The sequence below is a fragment of the Falco rusticolus genome, chromosome Z (assembly GCF_015220075.1).
Source record: "Falco rusticolus isolate bFalRus1 chromosome Z, bFalRus1.pri, whole genome shotgun sequence".
NCBI classification, from domain to species: domain Eukaryota; kingdom Metazoa; phylum Chordata; class Aves; order Falconiformes; family Falconidae; genus Falco; species Falco rusticolus.
The window spans coordinates 39,748,896-39,772,815 of NC_051210.1; the positions used below are offsets into that span (position 1 = coordinate 39,748,896).

The 23,920-nt window shown below is 40.1% G+C and overlaps 1 protein-coding gene across 4 annotated transcripts; it reads left to right on the top strand.

Annotated features, from left to right (window-relative positions):
• Positions 1-2,238: 2,238 nt before the first annotated feature.
• SLC35D2 (solute carrier family 35 member D2) lies at positions 2,239-23,359 on the top strand. Of its 4 annotated transcripts, XM_037373559.1 has the most exons (12): positions 2,240-2,484; positions 4,937-4,970; positions 6,504-6,590; positions 9,390-9,457; positions 11,622-11,693; positions 13,636-13,704; positions 14,770-14,872; positions 16,219-16,311; positions 18,738-18,805; positions 19,562-19,640; positions 21,469-21,551; positions 22,172-23,359. In XM_037373559.1, the coding sequence occupies exons 1-12, from the start codon at positions 2,345-2,347 to the stop codon at positions 22,272-22,274; spliced, it is 999 nt and encodes a 332-aa protein (XP_037229456.1). In that variant the 5' UTR covers positions 2,240-2,344; the 3' UTR covers positions 22,275-23,359. The 4 variants fall into 4 exon arrangements, with proteins under 4 accessions (XP_037229458.1, XP_037229456.1, XP_037229459.1 ...); XM_037373561.1 differs by lacking the exon at positions 11,622-11,693 and having other exon boundaries at positions 2,239-2,484; XM_037373562.1 differs by lacking the exon at positions 4,937-4,970 and having other exon boundaries at positions 2,379-2,484.
• Positions 23,360-23,920: the final 561 nt, after the last annotated feature.

The following is a 23,920-nucleotide window of genomic DNA, read 5'->3' on the forward strand; positions in this document are numbered from 1 at the left end:
GGGAACTTTTGCACATTGTTGGGTTTATCTGAAAATGATTAGTCTTGCAAAGTCTAGACAGAGGTAAACAATTGGTGATATTTTTTTCAGGTATTTTTGGACCCTGTAGTGATTTGGCACTTGATTTTGTTAAAGGGGGTATTTACATGGTGGTATGACTTTGTAGTAAACTATTTTAGATCTCCTATTAGCAAACACTAAGTTTTAAAGTATTGCTTTTAATATGATTATTAGCAAATAGAAGCCTCTGTACTTTCTGTGCATAAAGCCACCTTACTGCTTTACTTCAGGATAACATGCCAATTTTGTGTTCACTAACTGTAGGACAGCTATCAAACACTGCAGAAAAGTATTCACTATACAACTAGAAAATAGGCTTCCAAAGATTAGTTACAAGTGTGTCGACAGTGTGATTTCATGTATTTTCCAAATAAATGAAGTTACAGAACACTGCCTAGTACTCAGATGCTGATATAAAATGTTTAGCAGGATATCTGGTCCTTTTGTGAATGTTGTGTACTTTCAGATAGCATAGTCTCATGGTGATCTTTTTTCACATTTTGCTTTGAAGGCCAGCAGAGATTCTCAATATGCTAACAAAACTGTTTTCAGTTGGACTTTTTGTCGTGTGATTTTGTGTTTTGTTTTGTTTTTTCATTAAGCTACTGCTTGAAGGGGATATTAATAATTTGTATTTACTGACCTGCTTGCTTTAACTCCTTCCTCTTGTTCAAGGTCAGGAGATTCAGATGAGAAGGGACGCACTTGCCCTCTCGCATAAACAAGAGGAAGAAATAATTTTATCCATCACTTGATATAGACTGACCAGAAGCTTACAGCTGTTCCAGAAAGTAGCCCGATTTTACACTGAAACCTGCAACTGTTGGGTTTTGTTCTCTGGTAACTGATAACCCTTTGTGGTTGAAAAATCTTATTAACCCAGTTTAAGTCATGTATTGATAAAGTTACCTAAAGGGTAATTGAATAATTGAAGAAAAAAAAAAATCACTTTCATTGGATCTAAATAATTTTGCATCAGTGATACGGTTTAAACTTTTGCTTTCAGCTCCTAAACTTAGCAGACATCTGCCTCATTTGTTTCTGTTTTAAGCCTTTTAGGCTTCAAAATCTGAAAACACTGTTGTGCTAGGCTTCTCAGCCTATGTAAAACTCATTTCATGTGTGTAACAGTTTGGAGTTTCTCAAGTAAGTTACATGCTTTGACTGTTCTGTTGGCTGCATGCAAATAGTTTGATCACAAGATGAGCCCTGAAAACCTCTTGTAACTAATCACTCCTGATAAGTAGTTCACAGGGCATGGAACTGTGTAATTGTCAGCCAGTTGCAGACTCGAGTCATAACTTTATTAAGTTTTTCTATTATTATTATTTTTACCATCCAGCTGTAATGCTTCGGGCAACTTGTAGAATATTTCAAGTATGACAGGTACCCTGAATTGTACTTGGAAGCAGTTTTGTGTCATGACAAGTTCTGAGTGAAAGTAAAAAAATGTAAGAGTTGTGGAAGACTGCTTCCGTTTTGAAAGATGATGTAACAAAAAAGCAGACATGCTGCCGTTTTAATAAACGCTTTGAATAAAAACCTGGTTTAACTTTCAACTTCACTGTGTGCCGTTCGGTTACCTGTTAAAATACCAGCGCTCTTTTTCCTGCCACCCTCTCGGTTCGTCCATCGCAGAGGATGGAGCCGTGTGTTACCCTGTGTGCTGAAGTGTGGCGCGGCCTGGCCACCCGAAGCAGACGTCTAGGCGCTTCCCCGGCCTTCGGGAGCGGGGCGAGGGCTGCCCTACGGCCAAGCGCCGGCCCGGCGGGGGCGGCCCCCAGCGCGGTCAGTGCCCGGGGGGGGAGGGGCTGCGGCCCGCTGCCTCTGGCGGGTTCAGCTCCCCGCGCCCGCCGGGCGGGCGTCAGGGACGCCGAATGCCCACCGTGGGCTGCACAGCGAAGCCCGCTGGCGGCGGGGGCTGCCTGCGCGCACCGCGGCCGTGGCGGCTCCCGCGGGCGGCGGGTGGCTCCTCACCCCGCGCCCCCTCCCTGCCGGCCGCTGCCGGAGTCGCCCCGCGGCGGCTGCTGGGGGGCGGGGCGGGCGGCAGAGCCCCCTGCCGGGCAGGCGAGGCGCGGCTGCGGGACGCCGCGGGCAGCGCCCCCACGTCTGAGCTGCGCGCAGCCGCCCGCCCCGCCAGGGGGCGCCCCGCGGCCGCCGCCGGCCCCCGCCGCTCGGGCTGAGGCGGGCCGGGCCGGGCCGGGCCGGGCCGGGCCGGGTCGGAGGGGCGGTGGCCCGGCCGTCGCAGGCTGGGTCCTGCTCGCCGCCGCCACTCATCGCCGTCATGAGCGCCCGGCCGGCCGTGGGTGAGGTGGCGGGCGGCGCCGCGCCCCCGGCGCTGCCCAGGGTGCTCTCAGCCCTCTTCTATGGGACGTGCTCCTTCCTCATCGTGCTGGTCAACAAGGCCCTGCTCAGCGCCTACAGGTGAGGGCCGGCGGCGCGGGTCGGGCCGCAGGCCGCGGCAGGGCGGGCGGTGGGGCCTGTCCCGGCTGCGGGGCGGCCCGGCGGCGGCACCGCTCTCCTCCCGGCCAGAGCAGGTCGCGCCTCGCTCCCGAAACGGAGCGGCCCCGCACCGGCCCGCAGCGCCTCGCACCGCGCCGCCCGTCGGGGCAGCGTTTTCCTCCCCGTCAGCATAACCCCGGGCTGGGCGTGCGGCTCGGGACCCGGGGCCGTCGGCTGGCGCACGGGCACCGGCGCTGCGGTGCCGGGGCTGTCGGGGGATGTGCCGAGGCGCGGGTCGATTTCTCCAGTGTCGGAGCCTGCGTGCGCCCGGTATGTACCGCTGCCGCGACACCCGCCCGCCGGCACAGTCCCTGGCAGGCGCATTTCTGAAGCAGGCCGGCCTTGCCCTCCAACGCCCTTCGCTTCTCCCAGCGCCGAGGCAGGCGTTTTGCTGGTTGCACCGGATCGATCAGACCCTTCGACAAGGCAACGTTTCCCCCAAGTGTTTGTGCCAGGCAATCTTGTTACCTTCCTGCCAATGCCTTTCTTTTCTGAGGCTGCCAAAAATGAAAAGCAAACCTCATAAAACCTCTTAGTCCTAAAAACACTGAAGAGCAATGTCTTTGACTTGATGGGGCGTCCCAGAGGAAACTGTTATCATATAGCTTTGGTGTCACGATTAATATTCTTTACGTAAAAGCTTTGCTCTGGTTATGCTCATTATCTTATATAGTCATATATTGTCATATATATGATATGAGATATAATGTATATATCATGAGGTTATATAGCTCATTATGAACTAGAAACAGAAAAGGGGAAAAAAAAACAAAAGGAAAAAAGTTAAAAAGCAGAACTTGCTCTTATTTTCTAACATTCAGTGCTATTTGAATACATAGCAGCTGTATATAACATCCTCCAGAAAGGACAGATGAGGCAAGTTGAGATTTTGTTTTATAGTGTTTTTTATTGTACAATCTGCAGCTCCAAGTCCCTGGTGTACATCTAGCACATCCGTGAAAGATAATCAAGGATAGCATGGCCATCAGTAAGCCTAAATTTTGTATAAAGAGCTTACAGCATCGCTGGAATGTTAAGGGCTCAGCAAGTAAAAAACGTCTGGTGAAATCTGTGTCACATAGATGAGTGAAGTCTCCATATTTATATGATGTAGCTGTAAAAACAAAGCAAAACAGTAGGTGTCATGTCATAAATGGAAGTCCTGTTTTTTTGGCTCTTTCCACACCCCCAAATATCTCTGTTTCCTGCAATCTCTGTTGCTACTGGCAGCTCCTAACCCTTTCTCTGTGTTACAACTCCAGTGTCCTTATGGCCACCCTGCTGCAGTTCAGTGTTTCTTTCTTTTGCTAACACTATGTTCCCATCCCAGTGGTGCTCATTTGAGATGTACATTTCTCAGCACACCGAGTAGCAGTATGGTAGTTCCTGGTTGCTTGTGTGATAGAGCCACAAACTCAAGGAGCCTTAATAATGTAAAATTACAAAGCTTGTTGAAAATGTGGACTCTCCTGATAGGCATTTGTTAGTGCAGGTGGGCACAGACAGTAAAATGGGGTTTATTTAGTTCCCTGGGTGCAGGTTTGTTTGTGGCAATCCCTGACAGTGCAGTCCAGCAAAATGCTGGGTGACTCCGGGGAGGCAGTAGGTGCTTTCATGTGCAGGGACCTCCTTGACATGTTAAGCCTTTTGGGCAGAGGGGCTGCAGACACTGCTGGTTATGGCACGAAGCAATCATCCATCATAAACAGCTTGAGTTTCAATATGCTTACAGAGAATTAGCAGTTACTGCCGCGCCTTTATTTGTTTTAACTTGATGTGGAGTGGGGGGAAAAAGTGGAGACACTCAGGCTCTTCAGGTGTCCTGCTAAAGCTTCTGCTTTCTTAACATTCAAGTATCCATGCTTTTAGTTAAAGGTAACTGAAGGGGTATGGTAGGAATTTGGCTGTTTTAGCAGAAAATAGACATTTCTACAACATTTACCTAGGTACTTTCTTTTCACAAAAACATTGCGTGTTTGGGCTGTGGAGATAAGCTTCCAAGTTAGGACAAGTGCAAGAGGTTTAACTTACTATATACCATCTCAGGAGATATAGTCTATATGTGAGGCTACTCAAAGAATTATGCGTTGTTTGAGTTCTCCAGGTGTGTTACCTTCACTCACAAATATCCCCAAAACAAGTAGCAATTTAGAATTGATCAACAGCATATATGCTATATTATTTGGATGCAGCTTGTGTTTTGCTGCAGAAATAAAGTATTAGGACTCCAATAAGCATAGCTGTTCTCTTCTGAAAGACAGGCCAATCATCCACATGTCCAGTTGTTGAATTTGGTGCTAAATTTAAACTTTTTTTCCGTATTTTTTTTCCTTTTCCCTTTCCTCAGTATTAAATGTCTGTTTATGCTTTTCAGCTTCCCATCACCCATGTTTCTAGGAATTGGACAGGTATGTTCACAAGTAAAGCATACTAAATGTACTCATTATTTTTAAGTGAAACTAATGTTAGCATGGAGATAGGGGTGCAAATCTCTGTTATACTGCACTGCTTATCTTCTTAGATACACTGTAGGGAAAAATAATCTGTTTTAGTGAGATTGAGGAAGTTTTGGCTCAAGTCAAAACTATTTCCTGGGAAAAGTCACATAAAGGATTGGAAATGTTGTGTATTTCTCTTATAGAGTTCAGCGATTATGAGACCTGGCCTTCCAAACTAGCAAGATTTGTTCTGGCAATAGATCCTGTGAGAGTCCTTGAGCATTTGTTGGTTATATGCAGAGATACTGCCCTTATTTGCAGACAAACTGTGTATTTCTTCCTAAATCTCTCCCCCCTTTCCCAGCAGTTTTCCAGTAGGACTACCACACCATTTTGGTTCTTTTTTGCCTTATTTTCCTGTGGGCAATTTGAAATACTACAGCAGGAATATGTTTTTTTTGTTGTTAGTAGGCATCATAGTGAAACCAAAGTTCAAATGTTTGTGTACATGGTCCATAAAGAACATGTGACTCTGCAGGGGGATGGCTGGGAAAGATGGAGCCTTGAAACAAGTGTTGTTTAGGCAAATATATTTAAAAGGGAGGATTTACTTTTGCCAGCCTTACAAACTAAGGGGTAGTGAGGAAGATGTGAAAAGAGGGTACTGCAAGTCTGACATCACTGCTGTTTGGCGCTGAAGAGAGTAAAATGTCTTGTAAAGCCTTTGCTTGTGTGAGAAGAGGAGAGACGGTTTCACACATCCATAATGCGCAGGGAACCATGTATGTTTCAGAGGAAGCCAAAGGCTAGAAAGCACCTAAGACTCAACGGTATTTTCATATTTTGTTGACTGATCCTTCCAGGATTTTCCCAAACACTTTATAAAGCACATATAGTATGGTATAATGCTTTAATCTGCAGAACATGACTCCGCCCCATCCCCTAGATAGTCAATTATTGTATTTTTGAATAAGGAAAATTTCAGCATTTTTTCTCCTTCTTGTAGCCAGCATTAACTCCTACGATGTGTGATTGTGCAGGTAGTGTCGTTCATTCTGTCCATATCTTTATTATTTCTTCTTCAATGTTGTCAACACTGAGGCTGATCAAGGCACAACCACCATTTCACATTACCAAAAAAGCTGTAGGAGTCATTCTGCAGACTAAACAACGCTGTGAGTGAAAATAACCTGGTTATTCTGGAATGGTTTCCTGTTTTATTTTCTCAGCTCCTTTTCAGCATGTATTATTTCGCAGGGTGCCACTAATTTTCTCAAGCTAGTAAAGCATATGTCTATATTGTACTTTTAAATAAACAGCTGGCAAAATGGATAAGAATAAAGTTATTATAGTTTGTTAGTTGCGTGCTGTGTTCTTTGAAAGAAATACATAATACCTAGCATTTGTCAAATACGTATAAAGTTTTTGTTTTTGAAGCAGTTCTTTCATTCATACATTACAATTTTGCTCTTATATGACTTCTTGTTTTTTGTTTTTGTTTAGATGGCAGCCACTATACTTATCTTGTATGTGTCAAAATTAAATAAGATTGTTCACTTCCCCGATTTTGACAAAAGTATACCTGTGAAGGTAAGAATTACATAGGTCCTGATATTACTAAGAAAATGTTACCTCTTATAGTGGCATTCTTTCTTCTGGAGATGAGATATAAAAGAAGAACAGAAAAAAGTTTGTGTTTGTTTGTTGACTGTGATTATTTGTGTCTTTGTTTCATATAATATTGGATTTGATCATTTAAATTTTACTACGATATTCTGGCCTTTTGTTTGCAGAGAAATCTGGTGCCATTCTGTTATGCAGTACAGGGGAAAGGTGCTGCACCTTCATACAGCTGGATGAACTCTTTCAGATTCCTGAAGTGTTTTTCTGAATTTATACAGCTCCCTGTGGGATCAGTGGGAGAGCTGTGTTTAAGAATTTTGATCACAGCGTGAAGGGGGAAGGGCTGCTTGAAAATTTGAATGGGACGTGATAAAACAATAGAAGAAGAATATGTGATAGACCAAAAACCTGAGCAACAGTTGACTCCAAATGTAAGATTTATGTGCCACAGGAGGGGCTAAAATAATGCCCACTGAAAATACTGTGGGTGGGGGCTAGCTGCACGTACAGGCCTTGAGTATGTCTGGTCTAAGGAGGCAGGACAGAGAACATATGGGAGGATCTTTTTTTATCTGAGATTGGGAACTAGAATGTGAAATGGCTACATCAGTGACCCTTGTAAATTTTTGCATCCATGTGCAATGTTGCTGGAGCTTTACTTTGATGCATAAGCTTGTGTATTTATGTCTTGTTGCAGGGTATTGGTCAGTGTTTTTCCACAGATACAGAGAGTGTTAGCTTTGCTGCAGGGCTCAGATATCGTAGCTGTTCAGGCCAGCATCTTCCCTGCAGCATCTTGTCTTACTGTCAGTATGAGGTTTACTATGAATGTCTCCAGCCATTGGTGAATGCTGTTTATTTTTAATGCATGTTGAAATCATTGGCATTTCTGTATGTAAAAAAATCTCGTAAGAATATCTATAGCATTGATCATGAAATGGAAAAATCCTAATCTATTCCAGAATATGAAAGAAGGCTTCCCAGTGGTAGTTTTGAGAGTTCCACATGTAAACAACTTGTTGAGATCTGGCGAAGCTTTTTCCCTCCGCCTCCCCCAGGCCCACTATGCTCCGTTTCTGCTGTGGCCTTCACTGTAACTTTGGTACAAAGGCATAAAAAAAAATACAGCACCCATTTTCCTTGTCATCATAATGTCTATCCTTTGGAAGACTTTCCTGGATATGCTGGGAGCAGTCAGCACTGCAGCATCCAGCACTTGCGTATTGCTTGTAGTGCTGGATTTGACTAGTCCCAGTGAATCAGCTGGATTGCTCATTGTTGATTTCTTTATGTTTTAAAGCACCCTTTGACCAGCTTCTTATCCTTTTGACAACTTTTGCTTTCATTGACACTAAGTTTATCATTGCTTTTCACTTCTGGACTGGTTTATGTTTAGTGCTTTCAGCTAGAGTTCTGAAGTAGCAAAGTGCATCTTTTAATGACGAAGCTTTGGAGTTCTTGACCCTTTTAAAGTAAATGTGTCACTGATCTTTGATGTTGTGCTGAATGTTGTATTTTTTGCTTTACAATTGACTAAATTCAGAAGAAAGACAATATAATGTTAGCTCTTTTTTCACCCTGTGAATGAAATAAAATTTTCTAAATGAAAATCTGTGGAAGAGATAGTGCATTACAAAATTTTTGCGAACTTACATAGACAGGCTGAATATTATTAACTTACACTTCTGTTTACTTTATAGTCCTGTTTACTGCTACTGTTACTTTCACTTAAAAGTTAACTAGTTAACTTTAATTACATTTTACTGCACTTTTTCCTCTCTCTCTGCTGTAAAAGGAATGCAGAATTTTTAACACAGGTAAAATGCAGTCCACTTCTCTGTATGCTTTTCCAGTGCACCATGCTTTAAGAGGACATAGCCTCCAACGAAGAGTGACTCCTGAAGCATGTGTAGGCACTACAGCAGCTATTACACATTAGGATAGAAGATCTGTTTTGTCTTTCTGCCATTTCAGCTCTCCTGAAGTGATGGTGAATGGGACTAGATGTACACACCACCTCTGTCTCCATTGATTACTTTGATTGGTTTCAATCTTCTGCAGCTTTTCTGTGGTGGAGGTTTAACAGCTTTGAGCTGCAGATGAATATGTTGTAGGGATGACTTGTACCTTTTCTGAAGGCTCTGAAGTTCTGTTGTTTTTTCTTTGTATTGTGTTAGGGCCCTTGTGTTTCTGTGCGAGTCAGTTTCATTATGGTAGAAGCTGGAAAAGGTAAAGTTTCATTTACACCTAAATACTTACCTTTCCTTTCTAGTATCTTGCATAGTGTAATTTGTCAGGCAGATCCGAAACAGTGTCTCTTCGAGGCATACTCTAATGTATTGGAGTACCTAGAGAAGCACAGCATACTTAACAGTTTATTCATTCTTTTATTCCACCTGTTCTCTTGCTTATTCAGCTACTGTTATTAATACTACTTTTATAGCTAATATCCAAATGTTAGAATGGGTATTAATCTGAGGATTGTAGTCACTGAAATAAAACTAATTGACATTTACTCTAAATGGAGCCTGAGTCTCCTTAGAGGTAGATTTCAAGCCTTTAATGAAATAGTGAAAGTGTGGTTGTGAATGGTCACATGAATGAGAGCTGCAGATCAGTTTGCGGCCCAGTTACATTTTTTTCCTTAAAAAAAGAATTCTTTCTTCCTGAAAGTACATCTGATATTACAGTTCTCAAATTCTATCAAGTGTTTCAACAGTGTTTCAAAGTATAATAATCTGAGTTGTGCTTTTAATTTTATCACAGTTGTTTCCTCTGCCTCTGATTTATGTTGGAAACCACATAAGTGGATTATCAAGTACCAGCAAACTCAGGTATAGTAAATGGAATTTATAAGTAGACTGTTTGGATTTTACCCTTTTACTTTGTGGGGGTAAAAAATAAACACTGAAGAAGAGCATTGCATAGGGGATTAAATGTGTCTGTCTGTCTCTCTAGGCCCCTGACACTGTTACAAAATTCTTACACAAACATTTGATCTGTTTACAAGCTGTCTGCTTCTTTTAAGGTAGGCTTAGCCAGGCCTGTACTGATAGAAACTGTGTGATAATGAAGGTGCTTTCACTTTCCCCTCACACCCAAGCATCCAACTTGTCCTAGGTAGCCTAACCAGAGAGTCTGAAAGCTGTAAGACATTTTTGAAGGAGGAAGAGCAAGGGAAAAATTTGTACCATGATGTCGGTGCAGGTTATTTTAGGCATCACCAAGAGGTGGAAAAAACTACTGTGTAGTGGGGTAGTGACAGTGGCCTAGCCCTGCTGAGCAGCAAAAGCAGGTTGTGGGGAGACTGCTGAAGGGCTTGCTAGCTTCCATATGCCTGTAAGCATAGATCCATGACAGTTGCTTCCATGCTAGTGCTAAAAAGGTGTAAGTTACATAGAGGACCTGCTGTAATGGATTGAATGACCAGATTTTCTGTGGAAGAGGAGTGCAGAAGCGTGATGGCTGCACCAAGACTGCAGAATACAGCACACCCATTGCGTTGGTTTCTTGTATGTTATTACAGGCTCCTGAGGATTTGGTAGTAATCTAAATCAAAATGGAGAATTTTTCAGGTTTTCAGCATTTTGAAATAGATGCTGGGAGAGGAAATGTATTACTTTAAATGCATTTACATTTATTTTTGTTTATAGAATTAATTTTCTCTGACTAACAGCATTAGATGCCTGATTCTGCAACTCTTTGTTATATGCATTCAGAAGTTGCCGCACTGCAGTGACTGCTCAGGCAGACATAAGGACTTTGGCAGTACTGTCCTTAGTAGCACTTCAGCCATTGTGAATATGGACATAGTTTCAATCCTGTGAAAGTCTGAATCATGGATTCTTCTTTCCCATTTCCCTAACTGTAATTTTACCATAAAAAGTTTAATAGGTTATTTTAAACGTAAGTGCACCATCTCCTCCTGCTATGGCTGACATATACATATCTCATCTAGGTTTACTATTAATAAATTTTTTTTATAACAGAAAAGTAAGAATGACTGCAGTGTTTCTACCATTAATGTTTTGTTAGATTGTGTTTTGTTACATTATGTGACATTTGTTTCATTACGGAATTTTCCACCTTGTTTGGGTTGTGTCTGAGGTGTAGATGGTCCTATGCATAACTTCAGAGTGTTTGTTTTAAAGTGATTAAACTCTTACAGGATTTATATAATTTATTAATGCAGTTGCTAATACTTATCTGAAACAGATGATTCACATGGTCATGCTGTCAGATTTACAAATTGTGAGATGCAGGTGTTTTCTCAAATTAATTAAAAGTGTTTCCAACTGCATTAATTTTTGTAGACCAACTATATGTTGTTCAAAAGTAGCTGTTTCTTTGTAGTTGAAGCTGATCCCACCTTTCAAATTTCTTGTACTTGCTCTGATTTTTTCTTGTGGATTTATTCTACTTTTTTTAAAGTACAGCTTGTTTATTAAGCATGTTTGCTTTGCTTTGTATTTTATTTTTGTTATATGTTTTTGGAGACAGGTTTATTGCATGTCCGTCCCCCCCCATGTATTACTTTGCATTAATATAATTACCCCATTACATTACAACTCAATGTACTAAATTCATATAATGCATGTACTGAACCCATACCCTGTATAACCGGGTTTACAACAGAAATAATTTTTACTTACTCGGCCCATGAATTCTACAGTAAGAATTATTTCATAGGGGCTATGCTAGGTAGAAAACGGCTTTTATATTCCATTTCACTGATGCAGAGGGACCTTTTAGAAAGTAGCCAGTTGCATTGTTGCACAAACTGGCAAATCTTGTTATTTTTCAATGATTTGGTTATCTAACCTGCCTCTAGTGTCAGATTGACATTTTATTTTATATGCCAAGTGGCTGGGAATTTGTTTGGGTTGCTTGTTGCTGGACTAATGGTTTCATCATCTGGTTAGAAAATTAGATAAGAATTAGAACATAAAAACGCTGTTAATCTGATGCAATGTTTGGATTTATTTTTTTTTTTGACAGTTTGCCGATGTTTACAGTGCTCAGGAAGTTTACCATTCCACTTACTTTACTGCTGGAAATCATCATACTTGGGTGATCCTTTTTTTGTGTTTTTTTTTTTTTTCATTTAAGATACCTTTATTTTAGATCGTATCAAATGGATTACTTGTGGCATCTCGTCAGAATATTGAATGAGTGATTTTTACTGACAAGTAGAGAAAAGCAAAGAAAGTGGGTTTATGCAACTTTTTTTGAAGACATAGATGCACGTATTTTAGTGAGTACAGGAAAAAATTTTCAGCTTGTTTTCATTTACAGAGCTCATTCTCTTAACTGTTGCACAAGGATCAGGTAAGCAGAGCACAGTTCAGGCACTTCCAGCAGTTATGGTTTGTGTCTTGTCTTGAAGGCCCCTAAGCTATAGAGTCCTTCAGACAGATCCTTATGTCACAAAACAGTGATGATAGTACAGCAGTCTGCTTATGTAGAGTAGCTTTCTGGCCCAAGTCTAAAAACATACCAGTTTAATGAAGCAAAACACCTAATCACATGCTGTTAGATAAGAAACTCCTTAATTATAGGTACCACCATTATTTTTAATGAGAAGTTAAGAATTGCACTAGTTTCAGTTAAACTGACTTGGAAGAACAGGAATATAAATGTATCATACTTTGTCACCACCATAGTCCTATCTGAATGGCTTGTGCTTGGTTAAGGTGAAGTCACAAGGGGAAAAGCAGTCTGCTGAAGCTGAACCTAGGCAACATTGAGTGACTGCCAGGGGAAAAGCTTTTCAAAAAGCCCCCAAGAAGACTGTCATCTCCTTTTGGCTGAAGCAGCAGTTGATCTATGTGATTCATATTTGGAGATGCTCTGGGATTCTTTTCCAGTTGTAGGTTCACACAGGGAAAGGAGAACTTGCTGTCTTCTCCTGTTGGCCTGAGGACTCCTGCAAGTGAGGAAAATGTGAGTCAGTGAGGCCGTTATCAGTTCTCAGCTGGACTACAGTAATGTGGTGTTGTAAGTGCAAGCAGCATCTTCAGCTAAGGGAAGCTGAAGAGCAGAATGCTGTATTCTTACAGACTGCTGCAGTATTTCCTCAGGGCTGACGATGAAAGGACTCCAGAGAGTCTATGCTGGCTTACCTCAGGATTTGAAAAGCAGTCAAAGTTTGGGCTATTACTGTAGGAAGTCCATATGATCAAAGCCTAATATATCTAAAGACTGCATACAGCTTTGTTGTTGGGACAGTGGTCCACAGCTGTGCTTCTTTGACACACAGGATTTCTCCAAGAGCATTGTACTTTTTTTTTTTTTTTTTTTTTTCCCTAATGGATCGTTTCTTACAGGCCAGCATAGAGCTGGGGCCTAGCCTGAGAGAATGAGTAGGGGACATTGTAAGTATGGTGCAAAAAGAAGCACTTAAGACATTTATAAATAATGTAATACAGTTATAAGAAGCAGAATAGTTTTACACTACCCTTTTCCCTGCTCTGTGGCAGTGCTGATGTGGATGTAGTAAAGAATTATCATAAGCTTCCATGCTTTCCCCTTCAAGTACAAGGTTTTAGTTCGACTGCAAAATAAGTGTCTATTTAAAAAATAGCTCAGATAGTGCAGATAGTGTGCTGTACAGCATCTTACCCAAGAAAAGTGAGATGAAAAATTGCATGAGAGATGTGTAGTGATTTTCCTTTATTGGATTACTGGAAGACACTGAAATATGTAAATTATGAATAGCAATACACAGTAAATTACAGTTTGTTCCAGTGCTATTACTTTAAGCCTTTAACCTTCACTTTCAGAATTATCTAGTAGTAGAATGCTCACAATGCTTTTTCAATCTCTGTTCTCCAGGCCAAAGTCTGACAGCGTGGCATGCGATCGATCACATTGCTTCTGTAAGATTATCAAGACTGTGCCCTCCTGTTAAATGTTCTGTGATTACTAATTACTTTGGAACTTTTCAGGCAAACAGCCATTTAATCTCCTCTTCAAATAATGAGTATGTGAACTGTCTAATTTTTGCCTACAGGAAACGATACCCACTGAGTATTATAGTCAGCGTATTTGCCATCATTCTCGGGGCTTTCATAGCAGCTGGGTAAGGTTTTTGTTTGTTACATGTTGAAGTCATGTTAGGAGAGGAGGGAAAACAGGAGGATTTTTTCCTTGTTAAGTGCCAAGTAAACCTAAGTTGAGATCAGTTACTCTGGATTAAGTTGATTTGGAAAATCTGTCTAGTGACATCATGGGGAGGTGCAGGAATACAAAGGCAAAAATTTAACTCCAGCTGGAAGTATGGGTGCTTCTTTTTTTCCCTCTAGGTTTTCCACGTTTGCAGGATCATAAATGAAGCAAGTTAAAACTGTGTGAGGAATGCTGCTTTTATTTCATAGTGTCAGTGTATTTTAATAATCTTATAAAAACACATTCTTGGTCTGGATAGAAAGAGTGATGTTTTGGTTGTCAAATATTGTTTTGAGTTAGGCAGTGTCTATTTTTTCATCACTTTGTACAAGTTCAAAAGGGAGAAGGGAGATTAAGCTCACAAAGCACTTGTATGCTAGTCTCCTCTCTTTTCTTTCTGTTTGAATATTCCTTTATTTAAGTGGAAATGTAATGTTATTTTTTGTTTCTTGGCTTTGTTAGGTAAAAAGGTAAATAATTTCCATGTGATGTGACTTGGATAGAGCCATGTCCTATTAAATGAATTACCCTATATCCATGAGGTATGTCAAAACATACCTCTAGTCAAAACAGAAAGGATGACAGTATGTCTGGTCTGACTGTAAAGAACAAGTAGTCAGATTTTATTCCCTAGTTACTTTTTCTGTTAAAAGAAATAGATTAGTATACTCAGTAATAATTGGACAGGTTGTCAGGATTGAGACAGATGGAATCTTTCTCAGAACGAAAACTGAACATTTCCTGCCACTTCCTTACTGAGTACTGGGAACGCTCCAATGACTCATTTGTGATGGTCCTGTGACTGGAGAAATGTGAAGTACTTTGACTTACAAAGAAGGCTTAAAGCAAAACCTGTGACTTGCTGGAGTTCTCACGATTTGCATTTCCTCATCTGTCTATGATATTTCTCTACGTAAACAAGGTAATGCAGTGCATTTTATGCTTTTTGCTTATTTACAATATAATAATTCTTCCCCAGGTCTGATCTGTCTTTTAATCTGGAGGGCTACACCTTTGTATTGCTAAATGATATCTTCACAGCGGCAAATGGAGTTTACACAAAGCAGAAAATTGATCCAAAGGTAATTGTGGGATGATGAGGTTGAATTTAGCTTTATGATGATATGGTTAACAGCGGGTTCTTATTATGTGACTTTATGAACATACAGTTATGAACTAATAAATTCTTTCATTTGCTTTCTATTTTTGTGGATATGTGCATCCTTAATACAAAACAGCCTGGGAAAAACTTACTAGTATCTCAGGCCAAGCATGGATAAGCAGTGTATTTTATTTTCTCCCAGGTCTTTTAAACAGAGTTTGTAGTGGCTTTAAAACATTGCTTTTGCCTAATAAAATAAAATAAATCCAGACCAAAAGCAAATTGTTTACCTGTACACTTGATACATATATCTAAGAAAGATGAGTTTTTGACTAGAAACACAGTTAAAGTGAGGTTTATGTAAAATAAACTTGTGGGTGTCAGCAGAGACCAGTCCAGTTTGAGTCAGTAACCACAACTAGTGATATGCAAGTGTACACCAAACCCCAGTATGCCAAAGAATTAGGAAGTACCTTGATACATTACACTTTACGTAAACATTGAGCAGACTGTTCTTCAAATACGGTGTCATGAAAACGTACCAAGTCATAGCAAAGAGCAGTCCTGGAGATGCTAGATAGAGGTTTTGTCACTAACTTTTGTGGTACAGTCTGTACGGAGGAAATATGTATCTTTGGAGTCACATGAAATGCATTATAAGCAGCACTTAACAGCTCCACAGTTTTCTGCAAAATACCGTGTTTCATTTTAAAGCAAGAGATAAGCTGGAGAGATTTGCTAAGTAGTGTGGCTGAATCTAGAGGAAGGGAAGGCTGTTTTTTCATTCCCCTAATCTTCTGCCTTTGTGTCAAGCAAGTTAACCAACAAGATATACGGCATCCCTCAAGTTGCTTGAAGTTACATCAGTTACCAGTAATTATAGATGCTCCATTTAGGAGTTAGACTCCATTAACTTTCCTGTTACGCTGACCCCAGGGAGCCACCCTGCCCTGTGCTTTTGTGGATGATTTGCCGTAGATGGAATGGGTAATCCCTTGGTCTAGCAGAGTCATATGTGCAGTCTAACACAAAGCAGTCTGGACCAGTGCCTTGGGAAGTTTCTGACTAGCTGCTGTTGTGTAGAAGCTGTCCAAGGTATAGCAGAGTAGTAATAGTCTGCTGAGCTTACAGACAAAGTGACTGAAGTGGAAACTCAGCTCAGTACTAAACACTGAATCCAGCGACAGCAAGCTTGTATTTTAAATTGAAACGTATTATGTTTTGTCTGCTCATTGACAACAATGTCAGAAGGATTGCCGGTGTAATATTTAGTATCTTGCTCCCAAATGGCTTGTAGTTCCAAGCACTGTGTTTTATTTTTTACAGGAGTTGGGAAAATACGGTGTCCTTTTCTATAATGCTTGCTTCATGGTGGTTCCAACAGTTATTATTAGCTTTTCTACTGGAGACTTTCAGCAGGTAAGCAGCAATATTGCGTATCTCAGACTGATAATGTAATTTTATTCATTTTTTCTGTGTGTGTGTGTGTGTTGGTTTGTTTTTTGAAGAGGTAATTCTACACCCATGTTAGTGGCTAGTATTTGAAACTCGTGACCTGGACTTGCCCTTCACAGGTAAGAACTTCTAATGATTCACTCTAAGGAGAAGCTGAATTTGTGTGATAGCCTTTATATGAACCTTTGTTTAAGAACTGATGTATGACTGGGAGCTCTCAGCCAGAGCAATTGGTTGGGAATCCAGCTGCACTGTGTGATTTGCCACATGCTCTAAAACGAGATTGCAAATACCAAAACCAGACAATTTCCAGTCTTTCTCTCATTCTGATGCACAGAACAGATTCCTGTTTAGTCTCAGTCTAGCTTAGTAACTTACATTTTACATTCTTACAGAACGACAGCATGACTCCGTAGCTAATCATAACTCGGTATAATACCATAGGCAGTGTGTCCTGGTGCGTAAAGTATCAGACCAGGAGATATGTGTTTTTCAGGCTCTATCATAGACTTGCTGAGTTGCCCTTTTCTTACCAGTAAAGTGAGTCTAGACACTCATATTCCTTTTTAGAAACGTTTTGAGTTTTGCCACTGAAAATTGTTACAGAGCTTGGGGGTGTCATAAATCATTCCAGTGTCCTCTGTTGTATGTTACTGTGCCCTGAACTCACGTGATTTTGTCATTGTGTTCTTAGAAGTCTGCTTTAAGTGGAAAAATTGTCATTTCCTGAAAATGATGGATTTACATCTGCTTTGAATATGAATTCGCTTTTTGTAACATCAGTTCAGCATGACCTGGTGCCAGTTCAGAAAAATGCAGCTGATGCCCTTCTTGACAGACATAGTGGGGGCCAAGTTTGTATGGCTGTAAGGTTTCAACTACTTTCCCAGCAGGCAGGGCTGGAGGCATTTTGGGAGGTCTGAACAGGGAAGTTTACCTTGTTGCTAGGTTTATTCCCTGGGAAAAATAGCGTGTTGTGTACACATGTTGATTTGGCACAAACAATTTAATGCTTAATTACCTGGTGAGTATAAATAAATACCAGAGAAAAGCACAGTGCCTGTTGTGCATATGAATTGGCTTGGTCACTTGATATTGAAAGTCCCATTAAATGACATGGATAACTAGCATCAATGTGATGCCCAGAGATTAAATCACAGAAAAAAGCGAGTAAATGGAAAAATACTGATGAAAAGCAACAAATCATTATAGGTAACACCTGTATTTAGTAGATTTTCAGGCCATAGAAGTTGGCTTGCTTTTACCCTAGCAGTGCTTTTTGCCTTGATCTAGACAATGCACAGCATGTATCTTTTGCCAGTCAAAATATCAGTACCATGTCTATGTGATAATGGCTTCTGCTCCTCTTGCTGGTTCTGGTATGTAGCTACCATGTCTCTGGTATGTAGCTACCATGTCTTGTAGTGACTGCAGTTTGTGAGTGTCCCAGTTCACTTCTCCTTCACCAGCTGGCTGGCTGGGAGGACAGGAAAGTGCAATGCAGTGGAAGAGAAAGGAAGCCCCAGAATGTCTCTCTGTAATACTTTGTGGTTTGTTGTTGAACACCAACACTATTCTAGCAGGGAAGAGCTGCCCGAGATCCCTCTAATATATTACCTCAGGGGGTGGAGGCTTAGTTAGCCACAGCTCAGCATGAACTAACAGCCTTTATCCTGTTTCTCACAGATGTGTTCAGCTTTTGCTGTGTTTTGTGCTGATACAGGTGACTTTAAACTAACCAGATTAATATGAGGCATATCCTGGAGTTACTAGAGATGGAGAAGAATCTGTGACAGGTTTCTTAGTGACTGTTGTGTGGCACTGTGTGTTTGCTGCTCGTCACTAAGGAGCAGACTTCAAAGTGATGTTTTAGCTTTTTCATTGACTGTCATTGATGAGAGACCTTAGTAATGCTTATTTAATCTACTTTTGAGCTCAAAAATGCAGGCTTGGACCTGGAAAGCAGTTAGTGAATGAATCTATAGTATGAAATAGATTTCAAGGAGATTATTTGCTTTTTCTCTCTGTCTCATATCAATACTATTTATTATATAATATTAATCACAGTATTGGTATCTGTATCAGTAAATATAAACCCAAAAACTCTCTGTATTTTATTTATAGTCATTGCTTGCAGTGTGTAGTTTTATATCTGCACTGCTATGCTATACATATTACAAGAATGTGTTTAGTTATCATCTGTGCTGTCATCCTGTTGTCTCTGAAGTTAAATGCATCGAACTGTTTCCAGTCGTAATATAATGTTTCATAATTATAGCATGAATCAAATGTATAGTGTGATTTTGCACATTTTCATATTAATTACATTTTATGTGTGTGTACAGTTGGTTATATAGCACGTAATTCTGGCCTTTTTTTTTTTTTAATAGGTGACACATTTCCAACACTGGACAAATTTTTTATTTGTCTTTCAATTTATTCTTTCCTGCTTGTTGGGGTAAGGACACATGACAATCATGTAAGACATTTTAATGACAGTGTTTCAAATTGCAAATCACAGATATAAGACACACTAATAAGTTATGTTAAAATTAAAAGACAATTTATTGTTCCCCCAAGCTTCTGTCTTGTCTGTTAATTATTTCTAATAGTGTAAATAACTGTTTCAGTACTGTCTGTGTTGTTGATCTCACGTACGGTGGTCAACATGACATTTATCTTTTTGCTTTCTGTACTGAGTATCTCTGCTGGCTGGCTGTTCTGACTACCTAACTTCTTTGCAGTTAATAGAATGTAAGCCCTTCAGTACAGGAACTGTTTCAGTGAGTTTGTTCTTTAGAGTACCTGGAAAAGTATGGAAGACTCAGAAGTAATGAAGTAATGCTTTGTTCCTGTTGAAATTGCAGAGTCAAAGGAAGAATGGAAAAATTAGCTGGATCTTGTTCTGCTCTTTTACACATCACAAAACAAGGGGTGAAAGTAACTTCAAATACTGACGTGTAAGAAGCACAGAGAATAGGGATGACTCTGCTAGAGCTCAAGCAGCACATTTTAACATGTATTTTGAGTACTCTGTATCTGCACGTCATTAACCTAAAATACAGATCACAGAATCTTTTTTTTTTAGGGTTTAGAACAGGTGGGATCAAAGATGCCAGCAAAATACTGATCCAGAAAATGTTGAACATTTCAAAGCATTGCTAAACTTCTGAGCTCCCTGAGAGGAAGTTATATAATTTTCTCCTTTATTTAGGTTTCTCTTGATGTATTCTACTGTCCTATGCAGTCATTACAATTCTGCACTCACAACGACAGTGGTTGGTGCCATCAAGGTGAGTTATGGAGGCAGAAGAGGGAGATGAGAATGCTCAAGTAGACAGGGAAAAGCACTGACTCTGCAGTGACCCTGATTATGCTTTGAGCTGGAAACTCAAAATGAGGGCTAATACTGGGACACTGCTTGTGCCAAACAAGGTCACACCACAAAGTGATGTGTGGTTTGTTCTCTTCCATTGAAGCTCAGGTGTAAGTTAGAAAGCCATGTGAGTATTGAGGGTTGGGGTTTTTTCCTACAAGAGAAACTTGAACCACTTTGATTAAAAGATGTATGTTTAACCACATTGCATCAGGTACTGTCACCTGCTTCTGTTCTTTACTAGTTTACTGTAAGTTAGTCAAGGTGGGCTGGTGTAAATCCATTGCAAACTGAAACAGACTAACCTACTTTCACTCTGGGCTGAACTCATGTCTTTGCAAATACATAGGGCATTCATAGATACAGAGTAGTGCCTAAGCTGTCTTAAAGAGTGTATTGCTCTATGGTCAACTGCTTCAGCCTCTGTGACTTTATTCTAGCTGAATGGACTATTTCATTTTGGTTTTTGTAAATTCTGGTCTGTTTGATCAACACCAAAATATGCATGTCTTAAAAACTGGACTTGATGTCCTTACAGTCTGTTTTCTCTAACCCAGTTTAATTTAAAATCAGTACAACTTCCTTTGTCTTGATGAGGCCAGCATGTCTGAGTTGGGAATATCACTGACTGCCCAAGTAACTTTTTGTAAGCCAGTTTGGAGAGAAGCATGGAGCTGTAAGCTGTAAGAAGAGTTGTAGTAAAAGATAAAACTTGTGCAGTTGTGGGCCAAACAACTATCAGAATCCAAACTAGCTTAGGCCAGGAATAACAATCCTCAAGGTGCTCTCTTGCATGGGTGACTAAGGAAAACAATACCTCCAGCACAGCAAAATCTGCAAAAGGAAGGTGGTACTTCTCTTCCTACAGTTGGGTTTTTTTTTTGAAAGCTGGCAAGATTAGCGTAGTAGTTTTCATTCTGTGGCCCTGAAAGCATTCTTCTAAATTTTATATGTCTGTATCAAACCATTAAGATAGAGCAAAACTATTTCTATTTTCTAAGCAGTAATAGTCTTTGAGACATTTCAAACAGCTTTAAAGTTGAGAAGCACTTTATGATGCAGTAGTTACCAGTAGAAACTGGTAGAAATGATGTCATTGTTCAGGCTAGCTGCTAAAACATTTGAAACCATCAACTGCTGGTAAAATGATCACAGAGTTCTATAGCTTTCCTTCTGTCTATAGGGGACAATTTTCCCAAAACTTGATGGGGGCAGGGTGAGAGGTAGAATCTTTAAACTGTGCCTGCCTTGAACTTGAGCCAAATGCTTTCAGTGCATGTTTAGCTGGCAAAGTAAAGAGGTAACCCTTTTAAAGCAATAAAAAAGAGCTTTTATTGTAACTTTAAAGCATACTTTCTTATGCTTGAGAACCCAAAACCTGCTTTAAAGAAATGGGATTTGAAAGGAGCCTTCCAAAAATTAAAAGGAAGTACATTTTCAGAAGGTGGCCGTAGCTTCATTTTGCCTAATATCAAATAGCTGATTTTCTTTATTTTCTTTTTAGTCCTCAGAAAGTCACTCTCAGTGCTTTGCATGCATTTAGATAACATACTGATGTTGTTATTTTATGTGACTGTTACATTACACATAAGGTTGACATCCCATTAAACTAATTTAAATGCCAATTTAGAGTAGCCAACAAGAGAGTAGCTATTTCCCTAGAAAAGTAAATTAATTTATATAATTTATATTCTTGGAGATGAAAACTGAGTTCAATAAATGCATGGCTTTTGTTTCCTTTTCAGAATATATCCGTTGCTTACATTGGAATGTTGATTGGTGGAGATTACATATTCTCCGTGTTAAACTTTATAGGACTAAATATTTGGTGAGTGGAACTTCAATAGCCTCTATTTGTTAAACTTGTTAAAAAGTTCTCCATGAGATACAGTTTTGTTTTGTTTGTTTTGGCCCATTTGAGTGATGCAGTTTTGAAACTTACTGGCCTGAGGAGGCATTGCCTCAGGTTGTAAAGTTCATTACAATTAGTTATATCTTTTCATGTCTGTTTTCAAGTATTTAATCTTACTGTGGTAGGATCTTAACTATGGAAACATGCCTGCAGTTTTACTATGTGGGATTGAGTTCATTCTTTTTTTATAAGCAGCAGTTTGGAGCTGTGAGGCTTCCAAGTAAAAGCCAAGTGGTGTGGGAAGTGAGAACACTGAATGAGTTGTGCCTATTGAATATGAGTTATAGCTTGTGAGTTGTTACTTTTTGTGCTTGGGTGAACTGTTACATCTGTTTGTATGAATCTGTTGGAGCAACTGGTAATTTATCTTTGTCTGCTCAGGGCTAGTTTCTCAGAAAGCGTGCATGGCTCTGAGGCACTCCTAGTTTATGCTATCTGGTATTCTGTAAACCTTTGGAAGGGAAGGTACATACCTATAAAAAGGTGTATACAGCATCAGGTATCTCTGACACCTCTGCTTATTCTCTTTTCTTCAGTATGGCAGGAGGACTGAGATACTCGTTTTTAACCTTAAGAGGAAACAGCAAGCCTATGCAACCTGGGGATGAAGAGAATGCACTTCCTGAGGCAAAGAGTTAACCAAAATGCCTGCCTTGAAGGAGACTGAAGATACAAGTTTAGCATCACTGAGGACTTAAATAAGTATATGCTGGAAAATATTTGGAACAAGAAGAAAAATCTACCTCAATTGCCACAGATATGCACACAGTTCATTGGTTCAGAAATATTCTTGCACACCATGTTTTTTACATGTGGACAAGTTTAATTTTAGCTTTTTTTTACACCACAAGCTGATTTATAGGAAGGAATGCCATGAACAAATCTCAAATTGTAAAATTCTTCATTTACCTGTACTTTGGTGCTATTTGTACTTAACAAGATCTGTGAGTTCTGTTTCAGTGTCTGCTGGTACTCTCTGAGGCAAAACTCCCTGTAAAGATCATGAGGCTTGATTCACCATTGCCTTATGCCATGTGCAATCTTTGATACCAGTGAAAAGATGGAAGATGCTAGTGATTCAGAATGATTTCACATATGCATTTGCTCTTGTATAAGTGATGTAGAATGTATAGGGCAAAGAGGAGATGTACCCTCAGATTGTTCCCTGTGTAAGTGTTGACTAAAGAATTCAGGATATCACCTAGTCTGTTCAGAGTACATTGCATAGACATTCTCTCTCCCTTTTTTCCTCATCCTAAATAACATCATGGTGTTCTGCTTGTGTATGAGCCAGTACCAAACAGGTGATTAGGAGAGATAACAAAGGTAAATCTATTTTTGTTTAGGTACATTCATCTTTTTACATCACAGTCCTCTGATGTTTTGTCTGTAACTGTCTTGATGCTGCAGAGAAGTGATGCTACTATGTACGAACTACAAAAGGGGAAACTGATGTATGAAAGAGTAACGTCTGTTTAAATGAGGAGAAAGGCTCAGTGTCATGTTGTCTTACATATGTAGTGAAAGCTTATCTGGTACTAGTTTATGCTTAAAATTCAGATCAAGGAATCAACAAATTCAGTGGGTTGCTACACTGGGCAAGGCTGGTCCAGTGGTTAAAAAAAAAAGCCTAGAATTTGGTGGTCTGGGTTATCATCTGGGACAATAATGGCACTGCTCTGTATCTTTATTTCTTTGTCTGAAAATATAGTTGATAATGCTTACCTGTGTCTCTGAGGATCTTTGAAAACATGGTAGAAGCATTGCAGCACTGGAAGACAGCAGAGTAATTCATCTTGTTGAAGTCCTCAATTCCCTGCAAGCGTGAGCCAAGATTTTTAAAAATAACTGAATCAAAAGAAGATTTTGGAAGACCTTGACATGGAACCAGGCTGGTCTAATGACTTGTTTGATCCCCACCCATAAAATGCTTTCAAGCACACATGCTTTGTATAGCACAAATGTTTTCTTTCTCTACAGTCAGCTACTATAGTATACTTGAAGTAGAATCATAGAATCATTTAGGTTCAAAAAGACTTTTAAGATCAAGTCCAGCCGTTAACTGTTAACCTAGCACTGCCAAATCCACCACTAAACCATGTTCTTAAGTGCCACATCTACACGTTCTGTTAGATTTCTCCAGAAGGTGGCTCAACCACCTCCCTGGGAAGCCTGTTCCAGTGCTTGACCACCCTTTCAGTGAAGAAATTTTTTCCTAATGCCCAATTTAAACCTCCCCTGGTGCAACTTCAGGTGATTTCCTCTTGTCCTGTATCTTGTTATTT